General features: G+C 41.2%; 1 protein-coding gene across 2 annotated transcripts in view; it reads left to right on the forward strand.

The window, feature by feature from the left end:
• Window positions 1-21,313, forward strand: part of PXDN (peroxidasin) — a 582,246-nt gene that overhangs the window by 547,859 nt on the left and 13,074 nt on the right. For both annotated transcript variants that reach the window (XM_086926391.1, XM_086926392.1), the window contains 3 exons: window positions 9,055-9,263; window positions 10,929-11,049; window positions 18,248-18,365. In XM_086926391.1, coding sequence (XP_086782517.1) covers window positions 9,055-9,263; window positions 10,929-11,049; window positions 18,248-18,365 — 448 coding nt within the window. The remainder of the gene's footprint in view (window positions 1-9,054; window positions 9,264-10,928; window positions 11,050-18,247; window positions 18,366-21,313) is intronic.

A 21,313-nucleotide genomic window follows, 5' to 3' on the forward strand; every position in this document is an offset into this window, starting at 1 on the left:
AGTCAGTGCTGTATGTTTTGCTGTCTGATCTGCCAGGTCGTTACCCTGGGAAACAGAATCTGTGACTTTAGTATGTGCTTTACACTTCATGACTGATATGGCTGAAGGCAGATGTATTGCTTCTAACAGTGCTTGAATGAGAGGACCATGCTGTATCTTTGTACCATGAGAGGTCAGAAAACCTCTTTTTTGCCAGAGCATGCCGAAGTCGTGTACGACTCCGAACGCATAACGGGAATCAGTGTATATGTTAACATTTCTGTTCTTGGCTAGAATACAGGCTCGGGTCAGAGCGATGAGCTCTGCCGCTTGAGCAGACAGTGTATCAATACGATGTGTTTCTTTAACTTCAGTTTCAGTGGTCACGGCATACGCGGCCACTAACTCTCCTGTACTTGTTCTCATGCATGAACCATCCACATAAAGTGTCAGGTCTGGATTTGTCAATGGAACATCTGTTAAATCTCGTCCGGGCTTTGTTACTGCATTAATGATCTCTATACAATCATGTGGAGCTGGATCTGTCATAACTGTAGGTAACAATGTTGCTGGGTTCAAGATACTGCAGCGTCTGATTTCTATGTGTGGCTGGAATAATGTCAATTCGTAACCTGTAAGTCGTGCTATAGTCAAGTGTTGAGTCTGGGTTCTGTTTAACAGAACCTCTACAGAATGTGGAACTTGTACTGTTAACTGATGACCTAAAACAATTGAGTCGCTTTGTCTAATTGCTAACGCTGTTGCTGCTACTGACTTTAAACATGCAGGGAGTGCCTGGGCTACTGAATCCAATGTACTTGAAAAATAAGCGCAAGGCTTATGTGAACCTGCTTGATCTTGAGTGAGGACAGACAACGCTGTACCGTCACGTTCTGTAACAAAAAGTGTAAACGGTTTGCTGTAACATGGTGTTGCTAAAACTGGTGCTTGGCATAAAGCTTTCTTTAATTCCTCAAAGGCTTGTGTATGTTCCTGAGTCCAAGGGAGGACAGTCGAAGTCGCTGCCTCCTGTGTCGTTAACTGGATGAGTGGTTTAGCTAGAAAGGCATATTGAGGAATCCATTGTCTGCAGTACGAGGTGAGGCCTATGAAGGCCCGCACTTCCTTTTGTGTCTGGGGTCGTGGCATGTTTACAATTAACTGAATGCGATCGGGAGTGAGCTGTCTCCCCACTTTGGACAGCAAGTGACCCAAGTACACAACTTGCTGAACACAGAATTGTAGCTTCGAAGGAGACACCTTGTGTCCCTTGTCGGCCAGGAAATGCAAAACTGTCAGAGATGCTTGTTCACATTCGGGCTCACTTCGTGCGGTGATCAATAGATCATCGACGTATTGCAGTAAAGCGGTATTAACTGGCATTTGAATACAATCTAGTTGTGTTTTCAGTGCTTGACTATAGATGCTGGGGCTTTCTGTAAATCCTTGAGGTGCGCGGGAAAATTTGAAACTTCGTCCATTTAAACTGAATCCGAAGAGATATTGGCTCTCCGGGTCAATAGGTACACTGAAGAAAGCGTTCTTGAGATCGATTACAGTAAAGAACGTTGCTTCTGAATCAATAGCAGTCAATAGGGAGGAGATATCGGGGACCACAGGATACTGTGGTACAATGCATTTGTTCAGTTCTCGAAGGTCAATCACCAGCCGATATACTGGCGGTGCATTGCGGTCTGTACGTTTAAGAATTGGAATGATGGGTGAATTACAGATATTGGAGTCGGTCTCTACGACCACTCCCTGGGCAATAAGCTCTTCAATTATTTTCAGTAAAGCCACTACAGCATCGGGTGGTAACTTGTATTGTCTGATTCTGGGTAGAACAACTCCTGTCTTGAGTGTAACACGGTATGGTGTGATATGCATACAACCTACATCAGCTGGGCCTTTTGCCCATAAGTGATCTGGTACATTTTTCAATCTAACATCAAAGTCATGTAACACATAATGACCTTTGAAATCCCGTAGAAAGAGTCTGACTCCCTCTGGGGAACAGCAAATTATAGCTCCTAAAGCCTTCAGTGTTTTAATTCCTAACAGATTTTCGGGACATGATTTCGTAAGTAACAAATCTGTAACTCGAGATAATGGACCCACAGCTAGTGGTACTGGTTCCGATACTTCATTTACAATAGGCTGTCCTGAAAAACCAAGGGAAACATTCTGTGAGCCTGAGAGGGGTGCCCCTGGGACTTCATTGTGACTGATAGTAGTGCGACTTGCCCCTGTGTCAATTAAAAACTTTCTGTCTTTTCCTAATACGTGACTGTGTACATAAGGACCTTCTTGATCTACAGGAATTTCAATAAGAGGCAAATCACTTTCCCTCCCTAGGCTGTTTCATGTGTATCGCTGATAATCTGGATATGCCGACTGGGCATACTGGTACATTTGTTGTGAGACTTGCCGAGTTGCGGCAGCGGGCTGTGTCTGGGCATGCTGTGGCTGCGGTACTGCTACTGTCTGTACTGTATGGGACTGATCATGCATAGGCTGTGTATTCTGCATTGGCTGTTCGTTCTGTGAGGTCTGTTGATGACCCTGTTCATGTCTAGGCGGACGCGGTCTTTCTTTAGTTTTACCTGTCTCGATGTTATGTTTCAGGACTGGACATTCATGTACGTAGTGACCTGGCTGCTTGCAATAATTACATGTCCCTTTAACGGGAGCGGCAGAATGATTGGTCTGGGCCCCACCTTTTCTATGACCGTCGGCGGAAACCGTCTGAGCTACTAACATTTTCATTTTCGTGTCTTTCATACGTTTCTGTTCCTGATCTTGCTCTTCCCTAATTCTGTTCTGGTGATATTGTAACATTTGTAACATCTGTGATGGCGTATTTGCCTGCCAAGTACTTTCAACTTTGTACACTCTATTTTTAACTAATGGTAGGGCATTCTCGACTAGTTTTGTTACAAAAAGGTGTGGATATGACTCGCTACTAGTTTTTAGACCACTATTGATAATGAAACATTTCTCGAATCTTGAATAAAAGTCACTAGTATCTTCATCTTGTTTCTGTTTACAGGACGAGATTGCGTCCCAATCTTCCTTTCTAGTTGTCAATAATCTTGGCAAAACCTGTACTATTAAACCTGGTAATGCTTTAGTCTTATCCCCAAGGCCTAACCCCGGGACTCGTTTGCTTTCTTCGTCTTCTATTTCTGCCCATGCTATCTTTGACTCTCCCACCTCCCAATCCTTTTCCTTTAATTTCTCGTAAATGCCCGTGGGCAACAGTACTTTTAACATTTTCATAATATCATCATACGTGTAATCTCCCATCAGTAACATGTCTTTTAGCTCTCTGTGAAAACCTGCAGGGTCTTTATCATGGCACGGAACTAATTTCTTCATTTCTAACAGTTCTAACTTAGTCAGTGGTGTGTGAACATACACACGCTTCAAGCGTTGGTCCGTACCCATAACTGGGTGTACTTCTCGTAAGGGGTTCTGACTTTCAATGCCACTACCGCATTGCATGTGGTACGTTTTTCTTTCTGGAGGCGGGGCGGGAACATATTCAGAGCTTAGGAAGGTGTTATACTTACATCGTTGTTCTAGAATTATTTGTATTAATTTGGTACTAAAACCTCTCCATCTATCCATGAGTAGTGCTTCTAATGTTTCGTGTAAGGGACCTGGATCAGAATGATGGTTTCTGAACTTGATGAGGAGGTGCTGAATCATGTATACACCTGCTATTTTCTGCTCTTCCGGGGAAAGGTTCAAGAATGTCTGTACTAACGTGTCATCATTATACATGTCTGGGTTTTCGGCCCATAATACAGCTGACCGGGCTAATTCCTGTTCATCCATAGAACTGAGTACATGGTACCCTATTCGGTCTCGAAGCCTTTTATCAGTTTCCTGGAACTGATGTTCAGAAGAATTCGGATTTGTTAAAGCGGAGAAAAGAACTCTCTTGCTCTCCGGACGGATACCTTTCCTAAGGTAATTTCCCTTACCTACATATGCTATAGTATCTGTAGATCTTCCTGGTGCTTCATGTTCATCTTCCTCCTCGGAGGAAGCTTTATCATTCCCTTCCTGGTGTGCAGTCAATACTGCCTTTCTAATTTTCTGGGACATACTGGCTATGCAAGTCCCCTTGTCATGTTTTGCGTCTGCTATATTTTGACCCCACTTGTTTAATGCGTCTAATTCACTTTGATCTGTCCCGGGCCTGTCTCGTTCTCTTATTACACAATTTATGAAAAATCGTAATATCTGTGCTTGAACGTCAACTTTCTGTTTATGCATGGCAGCTTTGACACTGTCGGGGTCTTTCCCTGTCTGTATGAACTTATATAGTCTGTCGAGAATTTCCTGCATTCCTACATAGCATAGCAAGCTATCGGTGGCAGATCTTAATCGAAGTGATGCCAATATCATTAAATCGTCTTTTCCGGGTACTGGATCATATCTGCAAACTGACATCTTATCTTTGAATGCGTCAAGCCGGGATGAGTAGGGAGACTGGAAAGGATTCTGCGTGTCCCTTAAATGCAATCTGTGTGTCGGTGGCGGGGTCTGAAGACCCGCAGTCGCACCTCCTGAGGCGGATGCTTGAGTATTATCTCTCCGCGGAGTCTGGATCTGAGTCTGAATTTGTCGTTTAGTGAGATCAGGTAGGACTGGTTTCGGTAGGTCTGTCTTGAGTACAGGAAGTGGCGGAGCTGGTGGAACAGGGGAGGTCTGTCGCGGAACCGGCGGAACATTATCTGGGGGCGCAGTGCCACCCCCATCCCTGTCAGTAGGCAGGGCACGAACAGGCAGATTGGTGTAAGCTGGTACTACATCCTCTAGATATGAATTCAGGAATATGTCTTTAGTAGTTTTATGCATTACTTTAGTTGGAACTAATGGTGTCGGTAAGTTTTTCGGTATCTCTGATTCAGTTTCAGATGCGCCATCTGCTGCAAGATACATACCGTTTACAAGATTATTTCGGGCACGGTCTATTTGTTCTGTCTTTACTCGGATCCCTTCAGTAACTAATTCGTTTTCTTGTTCTTTATCTGATTCTTTAAGTCTATCCTCTCTACGGAGTGCTTTGTCAGCACGCTTACGTGATTCCTTACGCCAAAATTCTATGGCGTCCTTCTGAGATTGTCTAGCTTTCTTTTTCCATAATGCTTCTTCTACCCTCATGATGCACTCGGCATCCCACGTTCCGGTAACAGGCCATCTGTGTCTTTCGTCTAGGTGTTTGGTGTAATCGGCCCATAAATCTAGATATAATATGGCATCTATGCCATGTTTCTGATACATAAAATTGCCTGGAGTGTCCCTAGGGGGGATAGGAATTTCTTCCTCCAGTAACCCTTTCCTAGTTCCTATCTGTTTTAACTTGTTGAAGAACGGCATCTTGCTTACTTATTACTGAACGCTAGATCTTTATTCCTTAATACGAGTTTACAGCTAGTTGATACAAGAAACACAATAATACACAATTAAACAGTCGCATTCATACCACAACATTAAATCACATAAAAACATTGAAGACATAAATGACTACCCCCCTATACTGGATGTACTGCTCAACAGTACGAATACACTGGTGTAACAGTGCAAAAATTCGGAATACTTGATATACTGCTAAACAGTACAGATACACTGCCTAAAAACAGTGCAGACCGGACTTGCGTACCCATCCCGTCTAGATACGACCCAGCAATGGTACTCACCGGGAAGCACGGAAAACAGAAGGCCTCGGAAAACTCGACTGGACTCGACTCGGTACTTCGGAAAACTTCGGAAAACTTCGGAAAACTTCGGAAAACTGGTGGGCCTCTTCACACCTCGGACCTTGCTTCTTTCGGCTGGGCTCTGGTCGGGATCCTCCGCACTCCTCAACGCCTCGTCTGGGCACTGATCGCAGTCTTCGTCACCTCCGTGGGTCAGAGGGAGATGCAGGAAATCCTGCCAGTACACGTGTGTTCCGTCTAACTGATGGCAGGGGACAGAGTTTGCAACGCACCAACCGGCGCGTGAGGTGGGGGAGGGGTCCCTATTCGGGCGCCAAAATGACGTAAATAATTAATTTACTCTCTTAATTTCTATGCAGGTAAGTACTTAATCAATGATAACTCAATCAGAATGAAAGAAAACAGAGTCCGTGGTGTTAGAGTTTCTAAGGGTTTTATTCCTCATAAAGGAATCAGGATATCATGTTCTGACCACCACAGGGGTGTCAGAAGGGATAGATGAGCGCGCTCTCGTTTATTGATAGTACATAGCTTATATACTTGATTCGTATCATACAGAATAAAACAAGAGGCGTAACAGCTGAGAGAAGACAAGATAACAGTATACACGTGGTACTAGTACATCATCAAGAGGCGTAAACTAGGCGTGAACTAGAGGTGTGTGCTAGAAACGTCACTGATAGGTGACGCAAGTGGGTGGCACCAAGGGGTGGTGCTAACAGAATGTTGCAATGTCAGCAGAAATCGGAAGCTTGGATGCGCGCGCAGCTGCATGACGTGTGATTGACGGGGTGCAGGGGACTTGACATTTACACTGACGGAAAGAGACAGAAGTCTGGCATGTCAGATCAACTTGTACTTCTATCATATCTGATATCTGATGTTTAGGAACTATACTATCTGGGCGGAAAGGTCTCTAGGGCAGAAGCTATTCTATGCTAACTGTGGATGCGTGTATAAGCGCCTGAGTGTCTACATGTGAAGCGTGGGGCACGGGGCCTTCCATGGAAGCATGGCAACAGAGGCTATGATTTACTTGCGTTAAGACAGGTCGGCCCTTTGGCTCTGCAGCTGGAGAGGATGTTTACAGGATCTAGTAGGCAGGAATGCATTCTCGAGGAGCGAAACAGATAACTCGAAGGTTATAGTCAGTCTTGGCAGAAAGCAGGCTTGAGCTGAGCGCGAGGGGCCGCGCTGAAAGTAGGACAGAGTTCACGGGTACAGAGGTAGCCTGGGCAGAGTCAGGAGCCACAAAAGAGGTTCAGATGGCAGGAATTCAGGGCCTACTCTTGCTAGAGCAGGAAAAATACGAAAAGTGCACTACAAAAAGACGGTGGCATAGCATACTTAGGAACGGACTACATAATCCATTCATGGTGGATCTGAAAGAGGACATGTTAACGTTGGACGCAAATGTATTTGCGTCTTCATAGCTGGCACAGGAGGGAAGTTACATGCACTTTAAGCTGGTACATGGAGTCGGTGGGGTACGCGCTAGGGAACACAACATGGCCAAAATTTAATTTTCCTCAGGTACACCCACCACTACTTTTCATCTATTCTCTCAAATATTATTATTGATTTTTAATGCACCCCAACCTTGCAGTCACCTTTGCCCTCTCCCAGCTGCTCACTCTAACACCGGAAATGTTTTCTTAGACATTCAGAAGGCTAGAAGCAGGGCTCCTACTCAAAGAAGACACCTGAAACAAAATCAATTCAAGTCTGTTTTCTCCTTTTGTGGTTTTTGAAGAAAGGAAATCTCATTGTCAACTTCATATAGAATCTTGAAAGCGCCTCTCTGTAACACTCCACGGCGTGACTCTTGCACAATTCGAACTTGAAACCTAACATCTCTAAAATCAGTGAGTAGGGGCTACCTCTTCCTGCTGAATTGAGCTGTATTGAAAACAAAAGTCAGGGAATACATGGAGGTAAACTCTGTATATCCTTTAAAAGCTTTTGCAATCCTAGGTCTCCAAGTTTGCTTCCTTAATACTACCATCTCGAAAGAACTCCAACGTTTTGTAAAGAGGACTACTCATGTTCGACTGCTGAAAAGGGAATCTAGGCACTCTAACGATTGTCATATCTTCATCATTCGGTGTATTTGGCTTCAACATTGTACAGTGAATAAGGTAGGTTAGAAAAGAAGACAGGACTGACTTGTCCCTCTTTTCCCTTAGGAATCAATACAAACTGCAAATTAGACTTTGAGTGGTTTTCTAGGTCCTCACTTTCAAAGGACTCTTCTTGTGAGATTAACATTCTGCTCATACCAGGATACAGTCAAATAGGACCTGTGAATATTCCAATTTAACTTCAACCCCAGAAAGCCAATCAGCCATTGTCGCAATCTTTCGTGCTATTTTTTCCAGTTTAAATTCTATGTCTGACACTTTCTCCCCCATTTTCTATTCAAGATCATTTGGAGTTTGTAAAGTAGTTACAATTCTGTGCACCAAATTGGGAATACTGCAACTGTCAGTACAACAAACCCCTCTGATATTCTTCTCTCCTTTTATAAGCTGCCTCCTTTTTTCCCCTTCTTTGCTCCTTATGCACATCTCATCAATTTCTTTTTCCAATCCTCGCTCCTACGCCATCTTTAGCTATCTGTTTTTATCATGTTGCTTTCATGGTCTCTCACTAGGTAACAAGTGTGCTGCATGCAAAACTGTGGGGTGATTGATGAATAGAGACGTTTATTATAGTAGCAATGAATTGGATGATCCTAAATGCAGGAGGAAGAGATTACTTATGTAGTAAAATATTGTTCAAATATATTAAGTTTAACATAGGTCTCTTAAACAACTTAACAATTTGTGACATGTTGGTAAGTGCATTTGTGTCTGTAAAATCTTTGTTACTTAAATATTTAGCACTTTAAATACATTATAACGGAGTAGTGATCAGTGGGTTTAACCAGCTCCTGCTTCTTACTTTGAACCAGAATAGGGCCACTCACTTATCTGGTCTTTTATCTTGTAAAGACCATAATACATTTTAAGATCTCTGTATATTGTTTCCCATAACAATTTTAATATTGGTATAATTAAACTGACTTGTTAAAACAGGCATCCTGGGAATTATGTCAAAATAGATTTCAAAACTCAAGCAAACCTCATCAAACAAAGCTACTCTCTAGAATACTCATTATTGGTGCTTGTTAGTGAAGTGGGACTGGATAATGGTAATTGTTTTTCTCTACAGTGCATGCCCCCTGCATGTCAAAACATATGGAGATGATGAATCATAACATAATTTACAAGGCATGACTTGAATTGGAATGCTATTGTTTAAGTTGATGAACTAAGAAACAAACTTTTTTGTGAGGCAACAGGTTGTGGTATGAGAATCCTGGAGTGTTCAATCCAGCACAGCTAACACAACTCAAGCAATCATCACTGGCTAGTATTTTGTGTGATAATGGAGACAACATAACCAGGGTGCAGAGAGATGTATTTAGAGTTGCTGAATTCCCTCACGGCTATGTTAGCTGTAAAGATATTCCAAGAGTGGACCTAAGGATGTGGCAAGACTGCTGTGAAGGTACGTTGTCTAGAGGTTTATACATGGATGTTTCCAAGTTCTTTTCTTCTTACATACTAATTCAATGAATGCTTGGAGATAATGAAGTTTTACTGGAATTAAAGCTGGTAAAAGAAATGCTATCAAAATACATGAAGGTTAGAACATGTATTCATTTGTTTACCAAATGTTCCGAATGTATAATACCTTTATTTGAGGGCCAGGATATGCTTATAACAAAATAAAAAGTAAGCAATGAATATGAAAAGTGTTAGGTGGACATGATTTCTCCTTAGATAAGAAAGGAGATTAATCTCAGGGTATTGCAGAATATTTCTTGGATCTCATTGTTGCAATGTGGATAGTCATACCATCCTGGTAATTTTTATTTTATTTACCCTGGCTTCATATATTTATAGGTGCCATGATTCCCTATTTGACTTTGCAGGTCTCATCCAACCAAACTACAGGCATGAAGAATTGTTAAGTAAAGAAATTCACAAAATGAAAGCCACTTAAATCATTGCTGTATTGTCACATTCCAAACAAGCATTTGCAATGCAATAGGTCTCGCATTAGGAAATTTTGAGCTATCGGTATTGTAAATGACATATTTTTTTTGTGTGTTGGTTTTGAAAATAGCAAAATTAATAGCTTTGTCATTTACAATGCCAATAGTTTTAACTTTTGAAAACGTGACACCTATAGCATTTGTAATGCAATATGTGCTTTATTTACATGACTTAGATGTATTAATATTACAAATAACAATGGCTTTTATTGTTTTGATTATTAATACTTAAATAAGTTATTGTAATTTATAATGGCAATAGCTTAAACTTTTGTAAATAACTTTTGGGAAGATTATGTTCAGTGTATTTTATTGTGATGAAAATCCAAGAACAGCAGTGAAATATTAACATCTTTTTGTGACGTTTGTAATAAAGCTTGAAACATTTAAAGAACATATTAGAACCAGTTGTTGTTGAATTGTTGCACGGAGTGATGCTGTGGCGTTCAGCGGTGCTCAGTGATGCTGTGGCCTTCAGTGGTGCTGAGTGATGCAGTGGCCTTCAGTGGTGCTGAGTGATGCTGTGGCCTTCAGTGGTGCTCAATGATGCTGTGGCTTCAGTGGTGCTGAGTGATGCTCTGGCATTCAGTGGTGCTGAGTGATGCTGTGGCATTCAGTGGTGCTGAGTGATGCTGTGGCATTCAGTGGTGCTGAGTGATGCTGTGGCATTCAGTGGTGCTGAGTGATGCTGTGACATTCAGTGGTGCTGTGGCGTTGAGCGGTGCTGAGTGATGCTGTGATGTTGAGGGATGCTGTGACGTTGAGGGTTGCTGTGGCGTTGAGGGTTGCTGTGGCGTTGAGTGGTGCTGTGGCGTTGAGTGGTGCTGTGGCGTTGAGTGGTGTTGTGGCGTTGAGTGGTGTTTAGGGATGCTGTTGTAATGAGTGATGCTGTGTGAAGGTAATAAGGAGGATAGATGGAGGGTAGGAAAGAGAAAGGAGAGAAGAGGGGTGAAAGAAAGGTTGGCTTGGAGATGCAGAATGATGAGGTGAAAGATCACTAAAAGGGGTGTTGGACAGTATGCTCTTTAAGACATGACCTTCTCATTTAGGAAATAGTTGCCTTTTCCTCAGCTGATATGTGTTGTATATGAATGCATATGTCTTCTAAATTTCAGACTGTAGGACGAGAGGACAGTTTAATGCCCTCTCACATCATTTCAGAGGAAAGCGCTCCCTCGATTACAGTTTTGAGGATGAAAACCCATCCAAAACGAAAACCACAACAAAAATATTTGGGTAAGAATTTTGACCATAAGACAATGTTTGTATATGTAGTTCATTGTTGTATTTGTTACATAAATACCTCTTTTAATGTTAACTATAATGTGTATCATAATCATCATATGTGTCATGTTACAATCACAAGAATCAGCAATTACTAGGTTGTTAAAGAGGTTTTTAGAAATCACTTTGGTAACATCTCACTTGTTAAAAAAATCCCTAAAAAAATCAAAGACCTTCTTTTCTACCTACCTCTGAAATAAACATGTGATTCATTGTATGTTAGTTTCCATTAATACAGGATAGGTTATATCGGAGCTTGAAAGTGCTCTTGATCTCTTTGCACAACTTTAGCCATACAACTAATTGTTTAGGTCAATGTTAAGGCAGCATTTAATCAAGAAAATTATGACCATTATTTATGCCCTCCTTAATAAATTATGTTTTTAACGAGGTGGTAGGACAGATTAAATGAAGGGCATAGCATTAAAAGTGAAAATGTAAGGAATTTTGGTCTTTACAAAAGAGTATCAGTCATCCAGGCAGTACAGTCTTCGACTTTAATGACATATCAAGTTTGTATGATGCACCTGGATATATTTCTGTCAGAGTCCCTTGTAAATGTTTCTTTGCTTCACCTATATGGGAATACATTTTTGTTCAAATTGCTACGGCTAAGCCCAGCCTCATTTCTGTGTGATTTGAAGGTACTAAGCAGCAGGTCTTCATTCAAAACCGAGGACCTGATGACTGTGTATTACTTATCTCAGTGATCTTGGAGTGTTGCCATTCAAATACATAGCTAAACTGTTAATGCAAGCTTTGGCACGTGTATGTCTATGTCTGACCATTGTTTTAATCTAAGAGTTTTCAACAGCGATTACTGTGAGGTTTTCATTACTACAAGACAAATTCCTGTAGACTTGAGTTTGGGTAGAAACATAATCCAGTTACGACCGAACATCTGCCTTGATTCCCCGCATGAAGAGTTTCCTGACAGGTACCACTGGAACTGATAATTCCAAACTGAAGTCTACCAGACATGTAATAGAGTTAATAGGCATGGGATTCAGGACAAGTCTGAAACTATTTTTGCAAGAAAAGGTGTACCCTACCCATACACTAAAGACGACTATGTTCCTCCTGCAAACCATCTCACAGACAAGAGTGACTATGATTCATCAGGAGGAAGCTCTACAGACACAACGAATTGGAGAAGTGAAGAATTTGTGGTAGTGGACACCGAGGCAGGGGCAGGGGAAGAGGACGCCTCTGACAACTAGGTTGAAGAGGATCTTTCTTCAAGGAATTTGCAGCACCTTTCCCCCAACACTTTCAGACACACTTTGGAGGGGGAGAAGGGGGGATAAATCCCTTCATGTTGAGACCCCAACCAAACTTTCCCCCTATGTTCAGGCCCCCTTTTTTTATGGTGAGGCCAGAAATATTAGCGCAGGAAAAAGAAGTGAGATGCTGACCGAGGAATTCAAACAAGGAGCATGACCAAACATCAGGAAAAGTTTGGAACCCGCACAAGCAATCCCTAATGTTCAAACTGTTTGATATTACACTTACAGATGAACAGCAATTGGTATGTAACAAAGAACTAGGATTTGTGCCTACACCAACTCTCAAACAATGTAAATTCCATTGTGAAATAGCTGCGTTTTGACAATCAAAAGGAAAGCATGTTTTAGGGACAAGGATATCTCCCAAACAGAAGGTTACACAAGCCTAAAGAAGTAGTCAACATTTTGTCCACCAAACTCAATACCTGTAGAGATCCTCGCATTTGAACAGGCAATATTCAAAGAAGTTGAAACAGTCAGCAAGACCTACAACAAACCATTTCACAATGTAACCAAAAAATAGCAACAAGTGCTTGAAGAACTGAAACATAACTTGGACCTGGTCATCAAACCGACCATTAATGGTGGAGGGATTATTTCATTGAAGAAAACTGATTATTGGATACAATATACCAACTTACTGTCCGACAACAGATACTATAGATTCCTGTTGGAAGATCCCACATCTAGATTGCACAGAACAATAAACAACCTAGTTGAAGAGGCAGAGAGAAACTATTAGATTTCCAAGAATGAAGAAGAATTCCTACTGACAAAGACACCTAAAACACTGTATTTTTACTTTCTGCGTGAAATGCACAAGAACAGATAACCACCCAATTGTGCCTGGCATATATTCTATTTTAGAACCACTGTCCCAATTTGAGGACTATTACTTTTGACCAATAGTCCCTAAGACTCCCACCTTCTGGAACGATATCGGGGATCTTTTGACCATCTTAAAGATCAAATATACGACCACGGTCCCTATCTACTTGTAGGTTTAGATATTGAGAGTCTGTATACAAGCCTTTTGCAAGATGCCAAACCATCGAAGACATTCTTTTCAAAGAGGACTGGCAATTCAACACTCTCGGACCCTTAATTTTGGAACGTTGTTGATTAGCACTGACAGAGAACTTTTTTGAGTTCGAAGGCACTCTATACCTCCAGACCCATGGAACATCAATGGGGAGTACCTTCACCCCGAGTTTTGCAGGACTCTGCCAGTTCTTTTGAAGACAGAAAGTTCCTAAATACATCCAACCCTTACAAAACAAAGAGCACTTTCTGGAAAAGATACATAGATGACATCCTTATGATTTGGCAGTGGTTGGCTGACACATACCAGAATTTCTTGGATGTCTCAATATCCAGGATGAATTTCTAAAATTTACATGCACAATACATGAGAACACATTGGACTTCGTGGATATTACAATTTTCACTGAAGGTCGAAAGCTTGAACTGAAGACATACTACAAACCTACTGCCAAAAATAGCCTCCTCTCATTCAACAGCTTCCACCTACGACCACTGAGGGAGAACCTCCCCAATAGCCAGTTCCTGCAAATTTGCTGCAATTGTACCGATATACGAGATTGCCAAAAGGTAACCCTGGACCTGACCGAGAACCTGAAAGAGAGTGACTACTCAACCCACATCAGGAAGCAAAAGCGAGAAAACCTCCTGGAACAAGCAGAGACGACCATGGATGACAAAACCCTCACGGGTGTTGCCTGTACTGCATGGCCTTCAACTTCATTAAGAAAGGCATAAAACACATTGGAGCATAATAACATTAGGCACCCTGAGATGGCCCAAGCCCAAATATGCCCAGAAAAGAAGCAAAAATGTTTGTGAACTATCGCTCAATACATGACTACCAGTTCCACAAGTGAAAACAAACACGTTCCTCAACACATGGGGCCTTCAACCTGTAGTGGGACTTTACCCCTGTGGGTCATGTGCAGGTTGTCATCTGACCAAGGCCACAAAAGTCTTTGAACTCAGTGAGAACCTCATGTGGACCTTAAGATGTCACACACATTGCAATACCACACATTCAATATATTTGATCACCTGCCCCTGCAAACTAAGGTACATTGGTATTACCTGCAGTAAAGTTAAGACACAGATTGGAGAACACCACAGCAATATTAGATGCAAAAAATGTCACCACATGAATGAGCAATCATTTTCTCATTTTATAACATACAGCCAATGAACTATAACAGTTGGTCCTAGAAACATTGGATGAAACGAACAGTGATGCTGAACGCATTCTTTTCCAAAAAGACCAATGAAGGGTGTTTCGCCTAAGGACTTTAGATTGAGTACTGAATGATAATACCCCCTGGCTAGCATTTAGGCAGTAGGAGAACATAAAGACTGCAACCCATTAAGGAAATTTGCACGACAATACTCCATGCTGATCTAGGAATTTTCTTGCCCCTATTTCTTTAGGGCAGCTCAACAAATAAGGTCCACAATCAGTAGTATCCGTTTTAGCATTAAAACCACTCGACAAGCTCCATTTTCCCACATCTCCGCAATATTTCTTGAGGCAGTTGTTCAAATGAAGCCCACAAACACTAGAACTATCTCTTAGCATTTGATTATACAATGGACACCGTTTTTCCACAAGTTTCATACTAACCACCCAACAGCTAGCCACCGAGATCTTGATCATGTGCATTACTATGCATAAACTCAAAAAAAAAATGCTAACCAGTTCTCTTACTGGATTATGTTGAGTTCACCTTATTCGGCATCACCAAAACAATAACTCCTCCATATTCTGACATTGTTCCTAATAGAAATCTACCCACGTTGGGAAATAAGTGACACGCAAAGTACACAATATAAGTGTTCAATATAAGAGTACTAGTATTCATTCATATGTATATTTTTTGTACATCCTTACCCTGACAGCCTTGAAGTCTATCTACTATTTTTCAATTCCCTATAGTGACGCACGCCATACAAACTATCAACATCGTTATGGGCCATTCCGCGGTAGTTACATACACTGCGGTCATTGCCCTGTGTGCCCTTTATTAGAAGCATAATAAATCGCTTCCACACAGATGTCTTTATATTTCTTTATATGCCTCTTAAAAAAGCCAGCCATGAAGTCCTTCTACAATCTCTCCTACTTCCTTCAAATGACGCATGACCTCAAAACAATCTACATTGTTTTTGTTCATTTGCGGCTGTCACACACGTGGAGAAGATTGTGCACTGCACCTAATTAGGAGCATAACAAACTGTTTCCACCTGATACAGATTCCACTTCCACGGAATGTCACACGTTTATCAAGACCACAATTACTTCATGATTAAGGCAGTTCAGCTCAGTATATAAACACACTCACCACCAACTACCACTAACATTTGGGATGAGAGTGAGAGGCAGCAGTAGCACGCAGCATGGTTACATGCGAGGTAAGCGAAACTGGAGACTACTAGTTACTGAGTGCCACAATGAGCCTTTCCTTTCTCCATGGATTGTCAGGATCCTTAAAGGTATCTTTTGTTACCCTCCTCAATTTATCCTTAGACTAAAGCATACCATCCCAACTTCCATTCCCTCTAAAGGTCATTACCTTGTCTAATTTGTCTATACCCTTGCATAACCTGTAAGCGGTGCACTTTAACACTTTTTCGACATCTACCACTAGACCAGCTTATGTGCACAATGTTTTTATTGAAAAAAGTTCTAAACTTTGTAATCTAGCCTTATAACGCAATTAGCCTGAACTCATACATTTTTTTAGAGAAGGGTTAAGTTAGCATTTTGTACTAACAGGGTTAGCCCCTTCCACGTAGGGGGGGGGGGGGGGGGGGGCGCACGCGGCGCAGTGGTACTCATGACGGGTCCAGCTCATCATGCTGCACAGTGGAGCTGTGCCCATGATGAGCTGGACTCGTCATGACTCCGCCCACTCCCATAGAACGCCCGCACAGGTGGGGAATTAGCCATGCGTGGGCCGGCCACTATGGTTATGGGCGAAAGGCTGCACCTATAACAGGGACACGTCTTGGGCAGAGTTTGCTCATTGACGAATACTGGTGAGGTAATAAACTTACATGAACTATCTGTGAAGTACCCTAAACATTAGGTCTCCCATACACACGGTCCTGAAGAAGGCCATAAACCCATTTGGGCAGATCCCGACCACAACATGTCAACCTAACCACTAGGTGTTGTAGACCAGTAGTTTATCCACAAAACACCAACCGGTTTTTAACATTATCCCTAGCCCGATTTCCTTTTTACAATCAATTCCTCTCACCAGATAGGGGGTAATTTTAATAGCACACCGCTGTCAACATCCTGACAGTCTCCCTTTTGGTGGAGGATGTTAAATCACTTTCAGAGTAGGAAACTCGAGTGATAGACACGATGATGGCTCTGTCATCCAAACCACACTAGCGGAAATGATATACGCCACCAACTGTGAACGTGTGATTGAGTGTCTCAGAAACCATTTTCCCTGAGACTCTCGCATATAGACTGTTGTGGCTCATTTTTCCCCCCTCTAATCAATGACTATTGACAATTGGAAGCTGAATGACCTTCAACTTCTTTCTCCTTCCTATCTGATTTGATTAATTCTTTTAATCTAACAGTTTTTAACAGCGCTAACTGTGAGGTTTTCATTACTACAAGACAAATTAAAGTAGACTTGGTCATGGGCAGGAATACAATATAGTTATGACTGAATGTCTGCATTGCTTCCCCGCAGTAAGAGTTTACTGACCGGTACCTCTAGAATTTATAATTCCAAACCGAAGTCTACCAGATATGTCGTAGAGTTAATAGGCATAGATTTTAGGACAAGCCCCAAATGTCTGGCTGAAATAGTTAATATGGGTAAAAACAACATCGACAAAGTAGGGTTACATCAGGCAGTCATATTGGTCACCTGAATTTATGAAGCTCTCTGCAGATTGTGTACGTGCCTGGTCTGTTTGAATCTTACAGCCCCTGTTGTAGACTGTTGTTTCTGTATTAAAATGGTAACAGTTACTTAATGAACATATTCTAATGAGTTGAATCTTTTTATAAATGTAGTCTGATTCGGATGCTAGTGTTCCTCATAAATGACTCCATTTTGGAAATATCCTAGTCTTCAGTGCCTTAACTGAGGTAGAAGAGCAGTATGAGTGACCAGCATGTTCTCCAAGTGTACGGCGGATGTTAGGCATTCTTCACGGTAACAATTATTTTTTGCAAGCAAATTGGTCCTCCTATTCCATCCCTAACTTCTACGGCTGTTGGGATCATGCTATGAGCACTGTAGTCTATTAGTAGCAAAGGAAAGGCTGATACCATGAATCCAAGTACATTATTCTCTCTCCTAAATCCTAACAAGAAAGCATAAGTCACTGTTGTACTGGATGTCTATTCTGCAGTTGGCATACTGGCAGCGGAGATCCTCAAACATATTTGAGTGATATATTCTACATTGAAGTTATTTTTCATATCCACACCCTGAAGCATCACTGCAATCTTCATCGAACCAGACCTGCCTGAGCGATAACAAAACATGGCCTCTGTCATAGCAATCTCTCAAGTATTACAAGGATACTTTGCTCTTCACAGGTACTATGATTCTCTTTCTCACAGAATCTAGTGCAGTGTTAATAAAACAAACTTGCATTCTCTTTTGGGATAGGTATTTATTTCACATGTATTATATTGCGCTTGACAAATTGGTCACCTAATCGGTCTACGCGTTTCTAGTGCATAACCTTTCACAACTATGCAGTCCTTCACTTTCTAACATCTAGAATTGAATGGCAATCTAATCTTCCCACTATTTAATTGATACATATTCTGTCCTGTTTATTTTCAGATCAGCAATCCATAATGCAAGTACAACATCAGCACCTGAGAGAAATCTACCTGTTGTGAATGACTTTAAAGAATTTGTTCTGGATATGCAAAAAACAATCACAAGTCTCAGAAAACAGGTATGCTGCAGACAGAGCTATACTAGTTTATCTTTGTGTATTTGTACTCTATGCTTTTGAAAACTGTCCTTACTGCTTTGTGATTGTAATAGTTCTAGAATCTTTGCTTTCAAAGGGAGCAATGGTGAACATTTAAAACAATTGAACAATACTACATTCTTACAACAATTAATGATGATAATTTGAAAATCATTGTTAAATTGAACTAATACAATTCTAAATGAAAGATGAACAGAAAATTATCATTACACCTAATTAAACAATTGCTATTTTGTGCTTTCCAAACCTTTATAATCTCTGCATTTCCGAACATTGGGGCAACACCTGATCATTCAAGGTTGGATTATAAATTCTATGGGTTGAAATTCACAACTAATATTCTGATCTCATAGTTTGGCTAGGAGCTGTTAGAAGTTTGATTTTGATCTGCTTGTACCAAAAACACAGCCACATAGTTCGTTTTGTCCCATTGTAATTCTTGTGAGTTGAATTTGTGAGGTCACTAAAGAGGAATATAGAACACTAAGACCATATTTGTATGTTCGAAGGTACTCAACATGTACCATATGAGCAACTGCATTGAGTAATGTTTCATCAGCAGTTGGAGTGATTGCTGTACATAAAGAGGCTCCCTGTCCCATGAGCATGTTGAGACAAATACATGCACAGTTGATTCAAGGACAGGCAATGAAGAGAAATAGGTACAACCCTTGGAATATTTTGTGTTAAAAAATGTCTGTTCTGACTTTGGCCACAGCCTGCATCCATATGTTGCAAATAGCTCGTACATGATCATGGCTTTGTGTACTATTGATATAGGAAGTAGACAAAACACCCATAATGGAGTGGGATATTAATCTTCCTGACACATTTCAGTCTAGTTGCTATTCCAATTGTCAGTATATTCTGAATTAAATTTTAGACCTAACCTGATGTCCCTTGTGAAAAACACTGCAATAATGCAAGCACAACCGGACATAGAAGAGTCCAAACCATGTGCATAATATTTATACTCATGGTTCCAGATGATGTTACTGTGAAAGGATTATTTATTCACTTTTCAAGGAGCCGAGTACTATGAGTACCTAACCAGAACTCACACTGAAATCTAGGTCTTACAAATCAAACAGTGCCTTTTAAGATCACTAATTTGCAGAATCTATGGTAGAAGGCCTAGCACAGTTGTTACTTTCTGAAATGAGATTTTTTTTTTTAATTGTGATTGTTCATTATAAGTAATGCGCAACAAATTGCAGACATCCAGAGTCTAGGTAAAAAGTGTACACTACACAATCATGTAGAGCTATAGTAAGTTAAACTGCTCATGAACATTCAGTAAGGAGGTATGGGGGGAAAATAACAGCACTGTGAGAGATCTAACAATCCGATATTTCAATATACATTTCATACACCTGTGAAAGGTTAAAAGAAGGAGAGCCAGGAGGAATGATTATAATGGCAATTCAGACTATGAAAATATTCCGCAGGGTGGTCTGAGGAGAAAGATGCTGGGAAATCTGCACTAAATCGGAAGAGTAGGAGGCAGAGGAGAGGAGTTTGTAAAGTAAAAAGAGATAATAAATGGAAGAAAGTAGAAGGAAGAGGAGAGGTGTTGGAAAATGATAGAATGGGTCAGGAAAATAGTTTGGGGCAGCAGAATGGTATGGTCATGTTTGCTGGTTAAGCAAAACATGTATTCAGCTTAAAGCTGGTAAGGATGGGGACGTGATTGGACAGCCATGATGGGGGAACCACCCTAGTGGAGATCTGTAGTGCCCTCATACATCTTACACCATCCTGACACAATTTGAGCTGTCAATGGAGATTCATCACTAAAAAGGCAATAACTAAGCTATGTAGCCCCTAGAATTATCCTGAACACATCATAGAGAAGCCAGACAAAGAGCTTTAGCAAGTTAGAGAGCTGAAGGGGCAGAGCCTCTCCACTTCAAGTGAGAAGTTGTTGCAGCCACTACCCCTGCTCTGGCATTCCTATTTAGCAAAACCCTGCCCTCCCAGAAGAGCTTTCTAAACCCAGGGGCTATATATCACCTCATCAAAGGAGCTTGGATAATCCACTTAATTTTGACCAATCAGGACAGACAACTGGAAGGCTGAATGTTGGCTTACACACAAGAAAGTCTTATCACTTCTTGTCTGTACACTTTAGGAGAAATTGAACCATACGATATTGTTGGGTTTATCAATACCATTCTAGGAAGTCCTTGAATTGTATTTTTATGATTATCCTTGCGGGAATTATTATTTAAAAACTTCTTGCCATGTTAACCTATGTGGGTGGAGATTAGCAATTGGGAAAATAAACGGGGCAATTTCTCTAGGACCCACACCCCCGGAACACTTACGGGAGACTTTAGAGGTTCTGAATATGTAAAAATATTGCAGATCTTCTCTCCAAAGTGCTCCTAGAACAAAAGTTGGTTTTGGGAAAAACCGAACCACAATGTTTGGGGTTCAATTTCACTTAACCCAGGCATCTAAAACTCATTTAGTAAGGGTCCTCCTTATAAATGCCTGACTGCCCACCACTGGGATACCTAGGGTGGTGCCTGAGGGGGACATAATATGCGAAAACATTGTAGTTTATCAATTTTAGGTGCCCCAAACACCAATGTCGTGTTTGGACACAATGTGCATTTTAAAAGCAGTTCTGCAACACAGGGCTGCTTTAAACTGACGTCAGGCTTCAGCAGTGCACACATGCAAGTACAGAAACGGCTGCTGGCCTCTAAACTGCCATTCCCTAATATATACTAGGAACTTAAAGGTAGTTTCAAACACCCTGCCCTATTATCTACTAGGGCATTATAGGGGAAGTCATGTCAATCATAGGGGTACCCTAATACATAGGGTACCCTAGTGTATGGAGGTGCTTTCACTGAATTCGAAGTGTCTCTTTTAGTATAGCACTGGCCCTTGACCTGGTT

The sequence above is a fragment of the Lissotriton vulgaris genome, chromosome 6 (genome assembly GCF_964263255.1).
Source record: "Lissotriton vulgaris chromosome 6, aLisVul1.2, whole genome shotgun sequence".
Lineage (NCBI taxonomy): Eukaryota > Metazoa > Chordata > Amphibia > Caudata > Salamandridae > Lissotriton > Lissotriton vulgaris.